Raw genomic sequence first — 16796 nt, forward strand, 5'->3', positions numbered from 1 at the left:
TATTTGTCTAAATACTTGCAAACAAGTGAGCACAACCATTAAAATCATCGATGCTGACCACAAGGAGCGCCTGTCATCTCGTTGTTTCTTGACACCGCTGCGCCACCGTGCGTCAAGACGCGCAGCTGCACCTCAGACTGGGATGGGCAGAGCAGCGCTGCTCCGCGCACAAGAGCAGACGGATGTCATTCATGGAATAAACACATTAGGATTTATTAGGTAAGTGATGCAACGTGTTTAATACACTAACCACAATTTTAATGAACATATACGGTTTTCATTTTAAGAGCAAATATTTTGCATGATGGAATTGAGTAATTGGCTGTCATGAGCTCTAGAGGCCACAGATTCGGCCTATTACGGACTGGAGGTCTCTAAAGGCGTCTGATGCGTGATGAAAACAGCAGCACGCTTATTTAAAAACATGTAGGCCTATAATGTTACATGCGTCGATATAACCTACATAAGGCGTGGGCCACTTCTCTTCACTAGCGTTACAGTGTAAATAAAAGCGCATCGTTATGAGAAGCGTAGGCTATATTGAAATATGCGCTAGGTGTATTGAGCGACTGTCTAACATCAGATCTGTCATTACCGGTGCAGAACAAGGCCAATGCTTGAAGGCGGAGGCGGAGACCGACGCTCCGCTCACACGCGAATGATGCGCTGCTTCTTTAGAGGATGATGATGATGATGATGATGATGATGAAACCACGCTTAGTTTCCAAAAAAGAAAATCAGGCGTACGAAGCTTCTTATGTTATATGCAGGCATATTTATATTTATTTATGCATTCTAGAAATGATACTTTTTTTCGCATTACAGAAATGAGAATGGAAATTCTGGCATTAAAGCAACGGAAAGATTGATAATTGGTCTACATTTTTTGATGCATCATGCTCCTTTATTTTTCTCTTGTGGATTGCTACAGTCATTGGGTCATATCACTTTTCACTATGCATTGTCCCGGTCATGCAGCCTGGAGGATTGGTGGCTCCCTTTCAAAATAATTTTGGAATTTAAATTAACTGGGCTCATCCAACAGAAAGTTGAATTAGAATTCTGTGGTAAAGTAGGCTAATTCAACTGCAATTTCATCACAAGTTACATTCCCAACGTTTTTTCAAGCAAACATTCAATCAGGCAGATTGTATGCTAGGCTACTAGCAGGTGGGATAAAACAATTGTAATTTCAATCTAAATTTTTGTCTGCTGTTGGTGATGAATGCAAAAATATCTAGAAATGTCACACAGTCGTTCCAGAGCCACAAAGATCTTGATTTCCTCTCAAGCAAAGAGGATGTTTTTGCACTTTGTTTTAATCGATTTTAGGTAGGCTATATAGCCAATCCACATAAACCAGCTCTCTTTTGTTCTCTGTGTACTGAAAGTATCTAAAAACAGTAATGACAAAGTGTTCGAAACTATTTAGTGCTTGAGTAAAGTGTCCGAATTTTCGCCAGCCACTGATTTAAACGATTCAGCTCGATTTGGTGAACTGCTTCAAAAGTTCACAAACAGGATATCACGAATGAGGCCTTTTGATTCTAGATAAACAACAACAGGCGATGTGATTGCAGAAATATTTTTTTGGAAAATGATTCTCGGTAGGGTTTTGTTACTAAGCACTTTATTAGTGGTATAGGTTTAGGAAAGCACCACTAATTTTAGATTCTCTTCGTTCCCCCTTCACTGGTTGAAAGGCACATTTACAATTGCTAAAAATATTGCAAGCCTTAAAGAAGAGAGAGGTACATTGTTTAAGTTGTTAGAGGAGTCAGCTGCTTGTCTGGTGCCGGGCAATAAATTATCCAATTTTTTCAGGAATGGAGGAATTCAGTTCCACAGGGTGTATTTAGCCTCACGTACTCTTTAAATAAAACAAACTTAAGAAAAACATTGCTCCTGCTAAGCTATATGGCTCCATTATTGTCTTATATGTAGTTAAGACTAGGCTCATGTGTTGATTGTGTTGGTGTTGTGCAATAGATACAATACTTTATTTCCTCTACAGTATTCATTTAATGCAAGTTGAGTTAAGCTTGTCTTGTTTACTGGTCAATGTTGGCAACGATTATTCATTGTCCTCTCAACTGAATGATCTAAAGATGTAAAAGGAGGAAAAGAGGAGGCCTGGTTAAGTCAAGATGAGTTTGACATCCTGGTTCTTGGTGAGTGGCGGGGGAACAAGGCATCGCCTTCCCCGGGAAATGATCTTCGTGGGACGGGACGACTGTGAGCTTATGCTACAGGTAACACGATCACTGTTACTAATACACTAACAGGAGAATCATGTCATTGTCCCTACAAGGTTAGAGTTAGTTCTCCCTGGATCCATAACTGTGCATGCTGTATATGGCACTTTCCACAAACAGGGTACACTTTGGTGTCACCCATGTCTTTTGTTTTCTGAAGCTTTTTTCTAACATACAACATTATCTAACATAAAATTAACAAACCATGAAAAGTAGGCAAACTTTTTTTCTTTCTTTAATTTATGAGTAAAGAAAGAAAGAAAAAGAAAGTTGCTCAGAGTTCGAACATAATTTCCTCCGGCCCACCTTCACCTAGAACCAGCATCCACTAATCTGTTATACAGTATGGTGTATTTATTCTCATAATGTGTTATCTTTTCTTTAAATTCCAGTCTCGTAGTGTTGACAAGCAGCACGCTGTCATCAATTATGAAGTAGCTACGGATGAACATAAAGTTAAAGACCTGGGAAGCTTGAATGGGGTGAGAAACGTGTCTATTCATAATAGATATCAATTCTGTCTTCCCTGGCATGATGGAAAGCGTATGGTGAAAGCTGACCTCCTTTTCTCTTCTGTAGACATTTGTTAATGATGTACGTATACAAGAACAGCAGTATATTACTTTGAACATGGGTGACAAGCTACGGTTTGGCTATGATATCCTTTCATGTGCAAAATAAATCACATTTTGATTGTTTGGTTTGATTTGTTACACTTTAGTTGGTTTATGCAACCACAATATAACATACTGGCTATACGGAGGGAAAAGTTTATAGTGTACTATGTAATAATGATTGGACCAATTCTATTGATCCATTTGCATTTCTATATACTGTATAAATATTGTTTTCTCCTTAACCCATCTTACATACCAACCTATTCACCGTTGTGCGTGGAGAGTTACATGTGCCAGAGGAAGCACTGAAGGTAATAAAAATGCAGCAATACAGAAGCATTCAAAAGCTTGGGGTTTAAACCCTTATGAAACAAAAATATTTTGCAGTATATTGGAAAATATCATGTAATATATTAGGCATATATTCTTACATATATTTATTTTTTCCAATATATTGCAATATATTGAAAGCGGCAATCATTTGTATATTTTGCAATATATTATATAATATATGTGTCATCAATATATTATTAAATGTATTCAAATATATAAAATATAATAAATAAAAAGGGAAAATAATATATTACAATATATCACAATATATTTTAAGAAATATATTGGTAAATATATTTTCCTTTCGTAAGGGAAAAGTTTATATTTTGCAAGGATGCATTTAACTGATTCAAAGTGACATTAAGACATTTATAATATTCAAAATACTTTCATTTTAACTAAATGCTTGTGTGTGTGTGTAATTTTCAATTTATAAAAAAATCATTAAAAAAAATGTATCACAGTTTCCATAAAAATATTAACCAGCACAACTATTTTCAAAATGTATTTGTTTTTTTTGAGGATCAAATCAGCATTATAAAATGATTTCTGAAGGATCATGTAACACTGAAGACTGGAGCATCAAAATCTTTGCCATCAAAATAATAAATCACATTTTAAAATATGTTAAATTGCAAAATAGTTATTTTAAATTGTAATAACATTTCACAATATTGATGTTTTTACTGTATACGATCAAATAAATGCAGCCTTGGAGAGCATGTAAGATTTATTTCAAAAATATTTTACTGATTTAAGGCTTGATATAATCTCTGTCAATATGTGATTAATATGAGTCAGGCCTATAGGACAGTATCTAATATTCTGTCTGGACTTTCTTACTTTCACCTTCATGGACAGCACGAAAAGTACACCAGTCAGCTTCAGCTAACCAAGAAGCCTTCGCCATCAGGAGAAACCACTAAAAGCCCCGAGGTCAAAGGGGCAGAGGGAGGAAAAGATCCTGAGGCTAGACCTTCAGAACCACCCCCAAAACCAGAAGAGAAAGTGTCAGGTGAGTAGAAGATGGCTTGTATGTGAGTTTACAAAAAGTTGCACGTAGCTCAAAGTATCTCAAATTTTGAACAGGTGACCTAGCTGTGCTCCACAGAGGAACCCCTCTTTATGGACAGCCTTCTTGGTGGGGTGACGGGGACGCAGATGACGAAAACTCTGGGAAGCACGATGCAAAGGCCTCTGAGAAAAAACAAGGTAGATGTGAAGCAGGTAAGATACACTCTCAAATAAGGGACAAAAGCTGTCACTGGGGTGGTACCCTTTCAAAAGCTATTAATATGTAGTATTAAGATAATAATATGTGCACTTGAGGTACTAATATGCAACTTTTAGGGGTACAAATGGCACAAAGGTGCATCTTTTGAAAAGGTACTGGACCATTGACAGCAGCCGTACCTTTTTTCCGAGAGTGTACATTGTTGTTCATTTGGTCAGGTTTCCTGAATTTAATTTTACTATGCAATCATGCAGGCCGTAAGGACACTGCAGCAAATCCTCAGGTAGGGCCAGGATCTACAACGCAGAATTTAGGGACCCAGGAACCAAGCTACTTTGAGATCCCCTGTAAGGAGACTCCTCCAGTAGGTGGAGACACAGGCGAAAGCATCCCTACTAGTTTAGAGGCAGTTGCCTCAGCTTCCACAATCCCTGCGTCGGAGGGCGGCGCACATGGACACGCCTCCTTCACTATAGAGTTTGACACAGTGGCTTCGGGGAAGGGCAAAGAACGAAATTCAAAGGGATCTCAAGACCATCGACAGTGGCCGAAAAGGGGGGCAGGGGAGGAGCTGAGTGCCTTGCAGGCTGCCATGGTGGCAGCGGAGGTAAAGGTGGCAGACTGGCTGGCACAAAATGAGCTGCCATTAGCTCGCTCTGAATCTGTTGCTGAGGAGGATGGAGACAGCGTGAAGAGTGATGTGCCGGTTCAGCTGAGAAGTCTTAAAGGTAAGGTGAGGTAGTGATGATTTACTGTTGAGTCTATTTGTATGATGCTGTGTATAAGGGTCAGAAATGAATAATAAAAGTGTCTAGATGTTTAAAAACACGTATTTCAAGAAAACAAAATATGATGAATTTTAAATGTAATACGTAACATAATGTATAAAATAGTAAATTTTACCAATTTAATACATAAATATCATTACCTTGTCTGATGAGTTGCACCACATGAGATTTTACAACTGGAAATAACCTTGCCATGTCATTACAATTTTTTATTGTAATTTTTTATTTATTTATTATTATAAAAAATGATCTGATATACTGTAAAAAATGATAGTGATTTTAACAGTTAAACACTGTTAAAATGCTACAGTAAAAAAAAAACTGTTAATTGGTTAACATTGTTTCCGTAGTGAATAACTGTAATTACATTTAATGTAATTTTAAAGCAAGATCCTGTTAAAATTAAGTTTTTTAGAAGAGAAAAATAACAAGTCATTGTATAATCTACAGTTAAAAACCATAAGCATTCCCACAATTTCCTGCATGACTCTCTATATTTGATGTTTCCTCTCAGTTTTTTCTTATCAGCTGTGTACATTAGGGTTTTGTCTTACATCTAATGTTGTTAAATGCATGTTTATTGCATTATCTCACAGTCTATCGTGTTACCATGATGGAGTTTAGTATTTGTGTGAATGACACTGTGCACCTTCTATATATAAATATTTCCCTTCTCAGATTGCAAAAGAGCTGCTTGTGATGATCTTTGATTTGTCATGTGACTTTTTCATCATTGCCTTCTTTTGGTGGCTGACAGTGTATTATAATGGTACAAATCAGGTTTTAGTTCTTCAGTACGTTGGTATATTAACATTATCAGTAAATTAAATATGTTTTTTTTTTTTTGTACTGTGATTTTAAGTCTGTTTTTTATGGTAAAGTTCTGTCAACCACAGTTTCCGCAGTTTTATCGTAAATGTCACTGGGTTTTTTTAACAGTATATTTTAAGAGATTGTGACTAATAAAAAACCACAAAGGTCTGCAAGTGTCCTCTGTACAGCAGTTAGTAGTCTAACAGTTTTGTTTTCCGTAAGAAATAATAAAAACAACTTACTAGTTTTTATTAATTTCATATTTTTGAATTAAGCATTCATTATCAATATCAGGACAGTTGTTGCACTTTTAATTTTTTTACTAAATGGCACCCTTTATAAAGCTAAATACATTTTTGTTCAGAAATTAGGAATAGTTTCTTGTATGAGTTTTTTTTTGAATAAATGAATAGATGCTGGCAAAAAAATTAGTAGAATATCTTTGACCTATGAATGACGAAATGCCAATGGATGCAGTCACAAGGGATGTGTCACAAGCATTTCGACCATCCTTCATGTATGTTTCTCTCCCTCTTTTTCAGGCAGTAAACATGAGGATGGCACACAGAGTGACTCAGAGAATAGCCGGAGGGCATTCCTGCAGGAGCTTTACCGAGGAAGGCAGGGCGTGCAGAGGACAGAAGGGCCTTTCGGTGGGAGGGATGATCTCTTCCAGCACAAACCATCGTCTGCAGCTAAAAAGATGGTACCAGTAGGTGGTGAAGTTGGCAAAAGAGCTCACCGCTCTTCGCCACAGAAAGAAAACGTGCCCAGAGAGCAAAGCACTGGGTCTCAAGAGACTCCAAATAGGGGACATATAGATGACCAAAGTGATCGAGGGACCTACACCATTGAGCTGGAAAATGGCAATCCTGAGGAGGAAGAGGCCAGGCGTATGATTGATAAGGTAGACCTGCAGAAGCTTAGAAAGTATGTTTTCTTTTATGTTTGAAAAGTAATAGATTGGAATGCTTGTGAAAATAGCATTCAGTTGGTGATATGCATTAATGATGCTGAGTGCTATGTTTTAGGTTTTTGGGGTGGAGGATAACCAAGCCCTGACTAAACTGCGTTTTCCAAAACACCAGAGAGATAGAGGAACCATCTGTCCGAGATCTGGGGAAATGGAAACCAGACAGGCTGGTTATATCGGTGAAGAGGTATATCAGTAATAACTGCCATACATTTCTGAAGACATTACAAAATCTACTGTATAAACCGTCAATATCAGTTTCAATAGACACTATGTGGTCTTCTTGGAACAACAAATTTACCGTCCATTCTTATTTTAAGGTGCTACCAGATGACTTGGTTGTAGTAGGTGGTCCAAGGTGGGTCTCACAGTGGGCTAGTCTAGCTGCAAGTCATATTCGGACCGATCCTGAGGGATCCGGGGCTGAACCCACCATGCTTTCCTCAGATGAAAAAGGTTCAAGGGCTGTTAAACATCTAAAACACTTTGGTTTTGTATTACAGTTTGATTTTGACAGATTCACCTTTTTTCAACAGCAGATATCAGTGCATCTGAACGTAAAAGAAGGACCCTCCCTAAGCTCCCCTCTGAAGACTCTGCTATGGATCCACTGACTCCTGAGCGCACACAGAGCCAATCCAGGCAGAACGTCTCTTCATCAGAGAAACAGGATCTAGAACTTCAGGAGAAAGTAGATCAGAACAACAGAATCTCTAAAACTGGGCAAAGAGTTTCAGGAATGACCTCAGCTAGCACAGACGTTGATCGGTCCAAAGTGAACAAGCCAACTCCGCCCAGAATCCAGAGTAAAGTCAACCAACCAGGAGCTCAAGCTAGACAGATCGAGAAGAAACAAGATGATGGAGGACGAAAGAAAGTAGATGAGGAGCGAGAGAAGACAGGCAAGCCGCTACTGAGGCAAGAGAGCTTTACAGTGGAGCGGCCGAGTGCAAATGTCCCCCTAGAACTCATACCTTGCATCGATGGGCGCAGTGCATCAACCCAGCCCAGGGAAATGGGAGTCATCAATGAGGGCATTGATGCTGCCACCATGCTAAAAGACTCAGAGGCTGTGGCTGCTTTTCTTGAAACCACTTTATCAGACCTTGCTGATCCACTGAGCTACTCCCTGGGGTCTGTATCACCTGAATCTGATATTGATACGACAAGCACGCTCAGCCAAGCCGGAGGACAAGGAGGGCGTAAGACAGTCCAAAGGAAAAGATCAGCTGGAGGTCCAGGCCGTGAAACAACCAATAAAAACACCAGCACCTCAGAAAGGAAAGGCAAAGCTCAACCCTCTAGTTCCAGGGCTTGGACGTCTCTTGACCTGACAGATGATGACTTGAGCTCTTCTCTAACCCATGACGCTTCGGTGAAACGACCTCAGGGTCGGGGTCAGAATACCAGCTCTAAGGGAGAGCCAACAAGTGGCAAAACCAGAGGAGCAAAGACGACTGTAGCTCCTGCCCCCACCAGCTCTAAACCAACCACCCTTCCACGACCCAGACCCACTCGGGCTTCCCTTCTTCGCCGTGCACGACTGGGCGAAGCTTCTGACACCGACCTTGCTGATGTCGATCGCATGTCTGTTGCTTCAGAGGCCTCTACTGCCAGTTCTGCATCGAGGCCTTCCGCTGGGCGCAGGACCCTCTCTCGAATTGAAGCGCTTGCCCAGCCACGGAGGCCACGAGTGGGCTCTCCTTCAGCTCGGAGTGACTCAGAAGCTACATCAGGCAAGATCAGGGGCTTCGTCCCACGCCCTGCCCCGGAAAGCACACTGCGGCTTGGCCTCCGCTCTACAGCAGCCTCTTCCTCTGTTACGGTCCCCAGAGCAAGAGCTAACAGCGCTTCCAAACTGCCCGATAAGTGTCCTGGTACTCCACATGTTCAAAGTACACCTGCAGGTCAGACTTTTGGGTAAAAATGTACTAGAAAAGATAATTGGCTGAGGATGTTTCGATTAAACAATTTTATTCTGTTGTACAACTTCCTTATAGCTGGTGGAAGGTGGCGCCGGGTACCAATTGAATACGCTTCTACCTCAGAGGATGAATATGGATCCAACCGTCACCCCACTCAACACACTCACACGCGCCCAATGGCTCCACGGGTGACACAGCTAGGGGGCTCAGCCCCTGCAACACCCAGCCCTGGAGGCATCTCCATGTTACGACACCAGTCTAGCAGAGAACAGGATGATTACATGAGAGATTGGACTGCCCACAGTGAGGAGATCGCCAGGTAATAACTAACAGCTTGTGCTGGGCAAGCTACTCAAAATAAAATTTGATTTGTTCAGTTGCCATTGTATTTAAAAAAAATCAAACATCCCCAACCGAGGTGTAAAAAGATCATATTGCAGTTTGCCCTGCATGTTTGTCTATTGAGGTGATATAGTAATAATTAAAACTCAAACTAATAGTTTGTATCAGATCTGTAGCTTTGTGGGCAGCACACCGACATATGGTGCAGCCGCACTGCAGGTCCTCTCCTGATCCTGTTCTGCTCTCTTCTCTCCAACTAACACTAATAGTTTCTACATCTCTGATGCTACTCTCCATCTCTGCTTATGCCTTAAAAAGTCTCATCAACTATCTTTGTAATACAAGCAAAATCTACTTTTACTCATAATACAAAGAAGTGATTAGTAAATGATTGAATTTGATCATTAATCTTCGGTATTCTTTTGATTGTTACAGAATCAGTCAAGATCTGGCTAAAGATCTGGCCATGTTAGCGCGTGAGATCCATGACGTTGCCGGAGAGATTGATTCTGTTAGTCCTTCCTCTGCTCCCGCAGCTTCAGTGAGAATACAACAACATCATTACCAGAGTCTTTTATATATTTATATGGACCATTTAATTATTTGGCGCCTGTAGAGATCTATATCAATACATATCGACAAGGCTGCATTGTTCACAGAATTAATTCAGTATTTAATTAAATGTGTGCTGGCATGTTGATGGTTTTAAGAGATCATGATTCAGTGCTTTTAATTTTAGATTATAGGATGATAGGACAATAATGCATGCAAACGTTGTTTAAACTCTGGACTTGTAGATGTTTATTTGATGTTTTTAATATAGAAAATAACAAAAGATCACTGCAGTGTGTAATCATCTTGCTGCCTCTCTCAGGTTGAGGACCGTGTGTTTGAGGATGTTCTGGGCAGCGCTCCAGAGATCAGTGGCAGAGGTGTGGAACTAAGACCTCGCGTTGCTATCAGCAGTCAGGATTCCCGCGCCATCCGCCGCAGGACCTGGAGCAGAGAGGAGGTAAATCTTCTGAATCTCAAAAATCTTGCAGCTTGTACCCTGTTGGTTAACATCATGATTATATCTGTTACTGGAACTGGAAGCTCCAATTTATTTTGTCACTTATGTTCCACAAGAGGCCGCTGTTTTTATTTTTTGTTATAACAGAAAGCGGTATCTTGACATCTGTCTCTTAATGCATCTTATTCCTACAGTGACAACATAATGAAAGTGCCACTCTCTGCTTATTCTGTATTCAAAGGGTGTGCTGGACAGTTTGCTGTTGGCATCGGTCTCCCAGCTCTCAGCAAAAATCAAACAGGCCGTGGAAAAGACAGCCAACAAAATCAGGTACATATTTTATAAAAACTGTGAATATAACGTAAATTTACTATCATTAATTATTTTTAAAAAGATCATGCAATAATGAAAAATATATATTTTCCTAATTTTAATCAGTTATTGTGTAATCCGTTTGATAAAAAATTTAATCAGCTGACTGACCCTTTTTATTTGAATTCTTTGCATTTTATGTGCAAGTTAAAATTGTCTTTAGGGAATATTTATGACATTTATCCTTGTGCATCTTTGACCTTGACTTATGATATGTTTTTATTATGTGCAGCATGTAGAGTTTTGATTCTGGGAGGTCTTTTGGAAGGCTACATTTTGATTTATTACTGTTCATGCAGGATTTTATTTAAAGCCAAGGACCGAAAGTGGGAGGAGATTGAAAGTAAACTGCAGGCAGAGAATGAGGTGCCTCTCCTCAAGACCTCTAATCAGGTGAGAAGGCAAAAGCCACTGGTAATCAAACTGAGGAGATCAAATAAAAGATTTATTTAATGCAAATTAAATATTTAATTTGTTTTAAATAATCCCAAAAATTAAAGACAAATAGGTTATAGGATACATAAGTGTATCATATAATTACCTTTATTTTTTGTTGGTTTAGATAAAAGTAAGTCATTGTAAGTCATTTTGGGTACGATTAATACAATTAAAGAAAAAATCTAATTTTGCCTGAATTTAATGGTTACGTGTGTTGTAAGTAAGATGGTTGAAAATTCATATTAATAACTAGAATGAATCAAAAAAAATAAAATAATTATATATATATATATATTATGTCTGAAGACCTAGACAGATGTTTTTTTTTTTTTTTTTTTTGAATCAGATTGATTATTCATACATTAATGCTGAAGCTGTCCTGATGTTTCGGTAGATTTCAGAGTTCATACTGTACATCACACTGCTTGAGCTGAGGATCTCTCAGTTTAATTAGACTGAGCTTTTGACTCCAGGTTTGTCACGGTTCAGATTAGGCCTGAGGCGCAGCACCTCTGCTCAGTGACAGGCCAGTAAATCTAACGCTTTTACGCAGACTGGCCTGAACTGAACTCTTGGAACTTCTGAAATGAAGAAGCAGTGGAGGAGCACAAATGACCACAACAGCCGAAGATAAAATTTAACATTCTCCAGTTACACTGCTCTAATATTTACACAATGATTTTAACCAAAATCATGTCAGTGTTAAGAAATGGAAATGAAAAGCTACAGCTACATTATATATATAAAAAAAGAATAAGAAAAAAGTTAATTTGCTAATATCTAAGTTCTGGCAGCCAATGATGGTTTTCTATTGAGTCATTTTGATTTGATCACTCTCAGGAGATTTCGTCCATACTCCAGAATCTGAAGAGAGTGGAGCGACAGCTGCTAGGTAAGCAGTACTGAGATCTTCTGCTCTTGTTCATACTTCTAAAGTCTGCCATGCAACATCCTCATGAGACCCAACAAAAAAAGTTTTTGGTATTTAGTGTCATTATAGTGTAACATTGTGAACTAATATGATGTGAAAAAGTTTTTTTTTTTGTTAAATCTTTTTGTTCATTCTATATATATATATATATATATATATAAAGGTAGACTATAATAAACCTTTTTCTTTATTTAAAAGTGTTTACTTGAAAGTCTATAGTCAGTGATCTTCAACTTTTTTATGAACGTTGCCCAGTTTTTCTCTGTAACCATTTACAAAAAAGTCAGCAGGTGTATGATGCATAGTGTTCTGAAATCTGTTCAGATTCTGAGTCATGCAGATTTTTCCAGCCTTTAGAGAACTTTATTTGGCATCATTACCAAACCACTAAGTTTTGTGCAAAACATTTATTTATAGATAAAGAAAGAAACTATTATTTTTATTATCAAAATCTACTCTTTGGGGTTGGTAAGATTTTTTTTTAAAGAAGACTCTTACGCCCAACCAAGGTTGAATGTATTTGATCAAAATTACAGTAAAAACAGTAATATTGTGAAATATTATTACAATTTCTGTTTGAACACATTTTAAAATGGTAAAACTGAATTTTTAGTAGCCATTACTCCAGTCTTCAGTGTCACATGATCCTTTAGAAATCATTCAATTTTAAACAGTTGCACTGTTTAAAACTAAAGTATTAATTTCTAATTTCAAAAAAAAAAAAAAAAAAATGGCTTATGTAGTACAGACAAGTTTGTTGACTGCTAGTTAATCTGCAATAGTAATAACTATTTTCACTTTTGGAGAAAAAGTAATTAAAAAATAAATAATGGTAAGTAATACGTATTTTAGTATGTAGCATTTGAGTTTATACACATGATTTACTATGAAGACATATGGACAGGAAGGAAAGATATAATCGTTAGGTTTTGTGCTTATTGTTGTATTTCTGTATTTATGAATGCACACTAGAGTATATAAAGTGCTTGAATACTAATCTCCATGGAGGGTCTTGATTATAAACAAGTTACAAGGAGTATAAATCCAAGGCTTATTGTTTGTATATGTATTATTAGACTGAATGATTCATTTTCCTCGGTTGTTTTAAATGATATCTGCATCTTGAATCCTCAATCCCCAGTGATTGATATAATGGTGGACCCTGATGGCACACTGGATGCTCTGAGCAGTCTGGGTCTGACCAGTCCACTTATGGCTGAGAACAGAGTAAGTCCTGGCTCACAAGGTCCAGCTGGCACCCAGGCTGTGGATGTATCCAGCAGTACGGCAGCGCTGGCCTCTGCCTACTCAGAGGTCGCAGAACGAGATCCTGGCCTGCAGCAGAGGAGCAAAGAGCAGAAGACTGCCGATCAAAGCTAAATTACTCCGAACGGTTTACACTGACATCCTGCACTGGTTTCCAAAGGCCAGCTCAACGGGACTTTTATGTGAATAATGTGAGGTATGCTATTAAACTTCCTATATGGCACTGCAATTAAAGGTATGCTTCATAAATTCTATTTATCCTTGAACGTATTTTCAATAATTAAAGAAAATATTTTTAAATATCAATCAACTGTAACACCCCATAGCCAGAATGACTACACACAAGCATTAATTATTGTGAGTTTCCGTCTTAATAACCGGCAGTACTTTAGATGTGCCCAGGTAGATACAGAGCACATGACTGTTGAACAGGAAGTGAAATGTGAAAGTGTTGAGATATGATTTACTCAAAACTGAGGTCATGCTGTGTGTTGTCAAGTATTGATCCAAACTCCTTATTCAAAGGGTTCAGAATGAACAATCTCCAAGCATTAAATTGACCAGTTAGACGGCAACAAAATATGTGATTCAAATCAAACCATGAACTAAATAAAACATGTCCGACAACTTTTACCTCAGTGGGGAATTTTCCATCTTAAGTTTATCTAGGATGCATAGAGTTCTTTTTTTTTCAGAACTCTGTGTGGAGACACATATGTGGACTATTTCTCATGTTAAGGCACCAGAACTAATTTGAGAAGCCAAATTACACAGTGACCTTGTCACAAATATGCAATGAATTCCCATTGCCAATAGGCACTATACTAATCAAAAGTCTGGGGTCCGGAATATTCAAATGTTTTTGAAATATGCATGCTCACTATGACTGCATTTATTTGATCAAAATACAGTAAAACATATAAAACGTATCAATATAAAGTAACTGTTTTCTAAAGTAAAATATTTCAAAATCTAATTTACTTCTTTGATGGCAAAACTGAATTTTGAGCAGCCATTAATTTAGTCTTCTATATGTCACTTGATCCTTCGGGGGAAAAAATTAATTTGTGGATTTGATTCTCAAGAAACATTTCTTATTCTTATTATATTAATGTTGAAAGCAGTTGTGCTGCTTAATATTTTATGTGAAAACTGTTTGACATTTTTAAGCATTCTTTGATGAATACAGTAGAAAGTTTAAAAGAAAAGATTTACCATCACTTTTGATCAATTAAATGCATCCCAGTTGAGTAAGTGTTCATTTCTTGAAAATGAATACAAATGATAAAATATCTAACTGACCTCAAACTTTTGAACATTATAGTGTACATTTGAACAAAAAATAATGCTAACATTTTCTTGTATAAACACCAACCAAATCTTGAAACAATAACCAATATCTTACATATTTTAGTCCAAATATATAAAGCCAATTTCTGCCAAACGTTTAATACACCAAAAGTGTATTCATACCTTTAGTACACATTGAGGTTGACTATCTGAAAATGATCACCTAAAAAACAATATCGCAGTTGTTTTGCTGCTGTGAAGACAATGATAAAATGTGTATTACACTGGCCTTTATATGTGATGCATTTTTTATGTTTCTTCTGTTGCATTCTTAGAAACAAACCAATCTAATATATGAAGTGTAAAAATCAAGCATTGTCATTTGGACCAGTCCTTCAATTTGATCTTTATCTTTTGTAAATGTAACCGTGAATCATTCCTCTGCACACCTTTCATTATAATGTTACTGCTTACCTGTAGTTCTTCTAACAGTTGCCATGTTCCTCCGATACCTTCTTCATATATGACTTAATATATAATAACCAATTAGGAATACACAAGTTGTCTCTGCCATGTGATAGCCAATAGGAGGGCCTGGATTTACCCAGATGTCAGTCAAGCTTGTTATGTCACGAAGTGCCCATTATCAAGGTCATTATCTGACGATGTAGATGTTAAACATCATGTTATTTTGCACATGCCAATGAAATCAACCTGTTCAAATGAGTGTTGTGAACTGGGTACTTTGGCAGATTGGAAAATGGCTCATTTTATGTCAAATGTCTTTGCAGGCCATCTGGTTAGGTAGGTAGCATGGTCATTTTTCTCTCCTGTTGGCTTCCGTCTGCCTCATACCAGTGGTGTTTACACATGAATGTAAAAATAATAATATTGATTTAATAAAGAACTTTCATATCCCTGGAGGCTTGATTTCATAATTTATTTATATAAGATTCACCTTTTTCCTAATTAAAGAAATTTACACACACATTCACACGCACACGCACGCACGCACACACACACACACACACCCACACACACACACACACACACACACACACACACACACACACACACACACACACACACACACACACACATATATATATATATATATATATATATATATATATATATGCAGGTGCATCTCAATAAATTAGAATGTCATGCAAAAAGTTCATTTGCTTCAGTAATTCAAATAAAATTGTGAAACTTGTGTATTAAATAAATTCAGTAGTTCAAGTCTTTGGTTCTTTTAATTGTGATGATTTTGGATCTGTTTTGCTTGAAACTGTTGCATTATGGAAATACACTGACTTTAGTAATTAACCTATTAATGAATTAGACAACAGATTTATCTATATGCATAGCCTAAAACTAAGCCCCGTTTGAATGGGTTAATGCACGTGATGGCACATAAAGCTGCTTGTCCTCTTTATCTTAGTCTTGACCCTATAAACACACACATTCACATCAAGGATAAGGCAAGACTGATTTGCACGTAGTGCTCTATGAAGACTATTAAAATAAATTATGTTTGAAACCCCAGGAGGCTTCAGTTCAGGTAATGTAGTCCTGATATATAGCACTGCTCAATCCTCTTTGAGTCCTACATTTAACAGAAAAGTGCTTGAGCAAAAAAAGGATATTAACTTTTTGACTAATCTCAGAGTAGCTAAAGCATATAGCCGTCTATAATGAATCTCATAGAGCTTTATTTTACATTTAAAAAGAGATATGTGTGAAAACGGACTGTGCAGAGTATGTTTTTTTATGTTTGTTACATAACAGCTTTCCCACAGTGTTTGATAATCACGACAAATCATTCTAACAGCAGCTCAGAAAGACACGTCTTCCCGGAGGATTTCGGCTACACAGAGGGACAGCACATTTACATATTCTGTGCATTTGGTCGATGGGCAGTTATTGCTGATGGTTTGATTGTGTTTCAGGAGAACGGAGTGAAAAAAAAGGTGCTGAGTCATTGGTTTAATTATGCTTACAGACCGATGGAGGAGGAATTAGTATTCATGGTAGAGAGCATGTGGGAAAGACCACAGTCTGAAGAAATAAGTTGGAAAGCAAAGTAGGCTATAAAGCAGACATCACAGAAAATATTCAGAATAAGCTCTTACTGTAGTTAATTGACATGTATTGTTGAAAATATATAACACTGTTGCTACAATAAAGCAATCCGCACGTTTCAC

The 16796-nt window shown here is 37.7% G+C and overlaps 1 protein-coding gene across 4 annotated transcripts; it reads left to right on the forward strand.

Moving 5' to 3' along the window:
- Positions 1-124: 124 nt before the first annotated feature.
- cep170ab (centrosomal protein 170Ab) lies at positions 125-15506 on the forward strand. Of its 4 annotated transcripts, none has more exons than XM_026256220.1 (19): positions 125-219; positions 2109-2252; positions 2648-2737; positions 2835-2913; positions 3125-3183; positions 4067-4220; positions 4295-4432; positions 4694-5167; positions 6583-6947; positions 7072-7200; positions 7334-7469; positions 7550-8920; positions 9014-9257; positions 9716-9821; positions 10155-10292; positions 10534-10622; positions 10964-11057; positions 11943-11994; positions 13175-15506. In XM_026256220.1, the coding sequence occupies exons 2-19, from the start codon at positions 2148-2150 to the stop codon at positions 13411-13413; spliced, it is 4062 nt and encodes a 1353-aa protein (XP_026112005.1). In that variant the 5' UTR covers positions 125-219; positions 2109-2147; the 3' UTR covers positions 13414-15506. The 4 variants fall into 4 exon arrangements, with proteins under 4 accessions (XP_026112005.1, XP_026112017.1, XP_026112007.1 ...); XM_026256232.1 differs by having other exon boundaries at positions 9716-9791; XM_026256222.1 differs by having other exon boundaries at positions 7553-8920.
- The last annotated feature ends 1290 nt before the right edge of the window (positions 15507-16796 follow it).

The sequence above is a fragment of the Carassius auratus genome, chromosome 6 (assembly GCF_003368295.1).
Source record: "Carassius auratus strain Wakin chromosome 6, ASM336829v1, whole genome shotgun sequence".
Lineage (NCBI taxonomy): Eukaryota > Metazoa > Chordata > Actinopteri > Cypriniformes > Cyprinidae > Carassius > Carassius auratus.

Excerpts from the sequence above, each read along its gene's own strand:
- cep170ab (XM_026256220.1), top strand. The coding sequence starts at position 2,148 with ATGAGTTTGACATCCTGGTTCTTGGTGAGTGGCGGGGGAACAAGGCAT. Across the intron at positions 5,168-6,582 it reads TCAGCTGAGAAGTCTTAAAG|GCAGTAAACATGAGGATGGC; the intron begins GTAAGGTGAGGT and ends CCTCTTTTTCAG. Across the intron at positions 11,995-13,174 it reads AGTGGAGCGACAGCTGCTAG|TGATTGATATAATGGTGGAC; the intron begins GTAAGCAGTACT and ends CTCAATCCCCAG.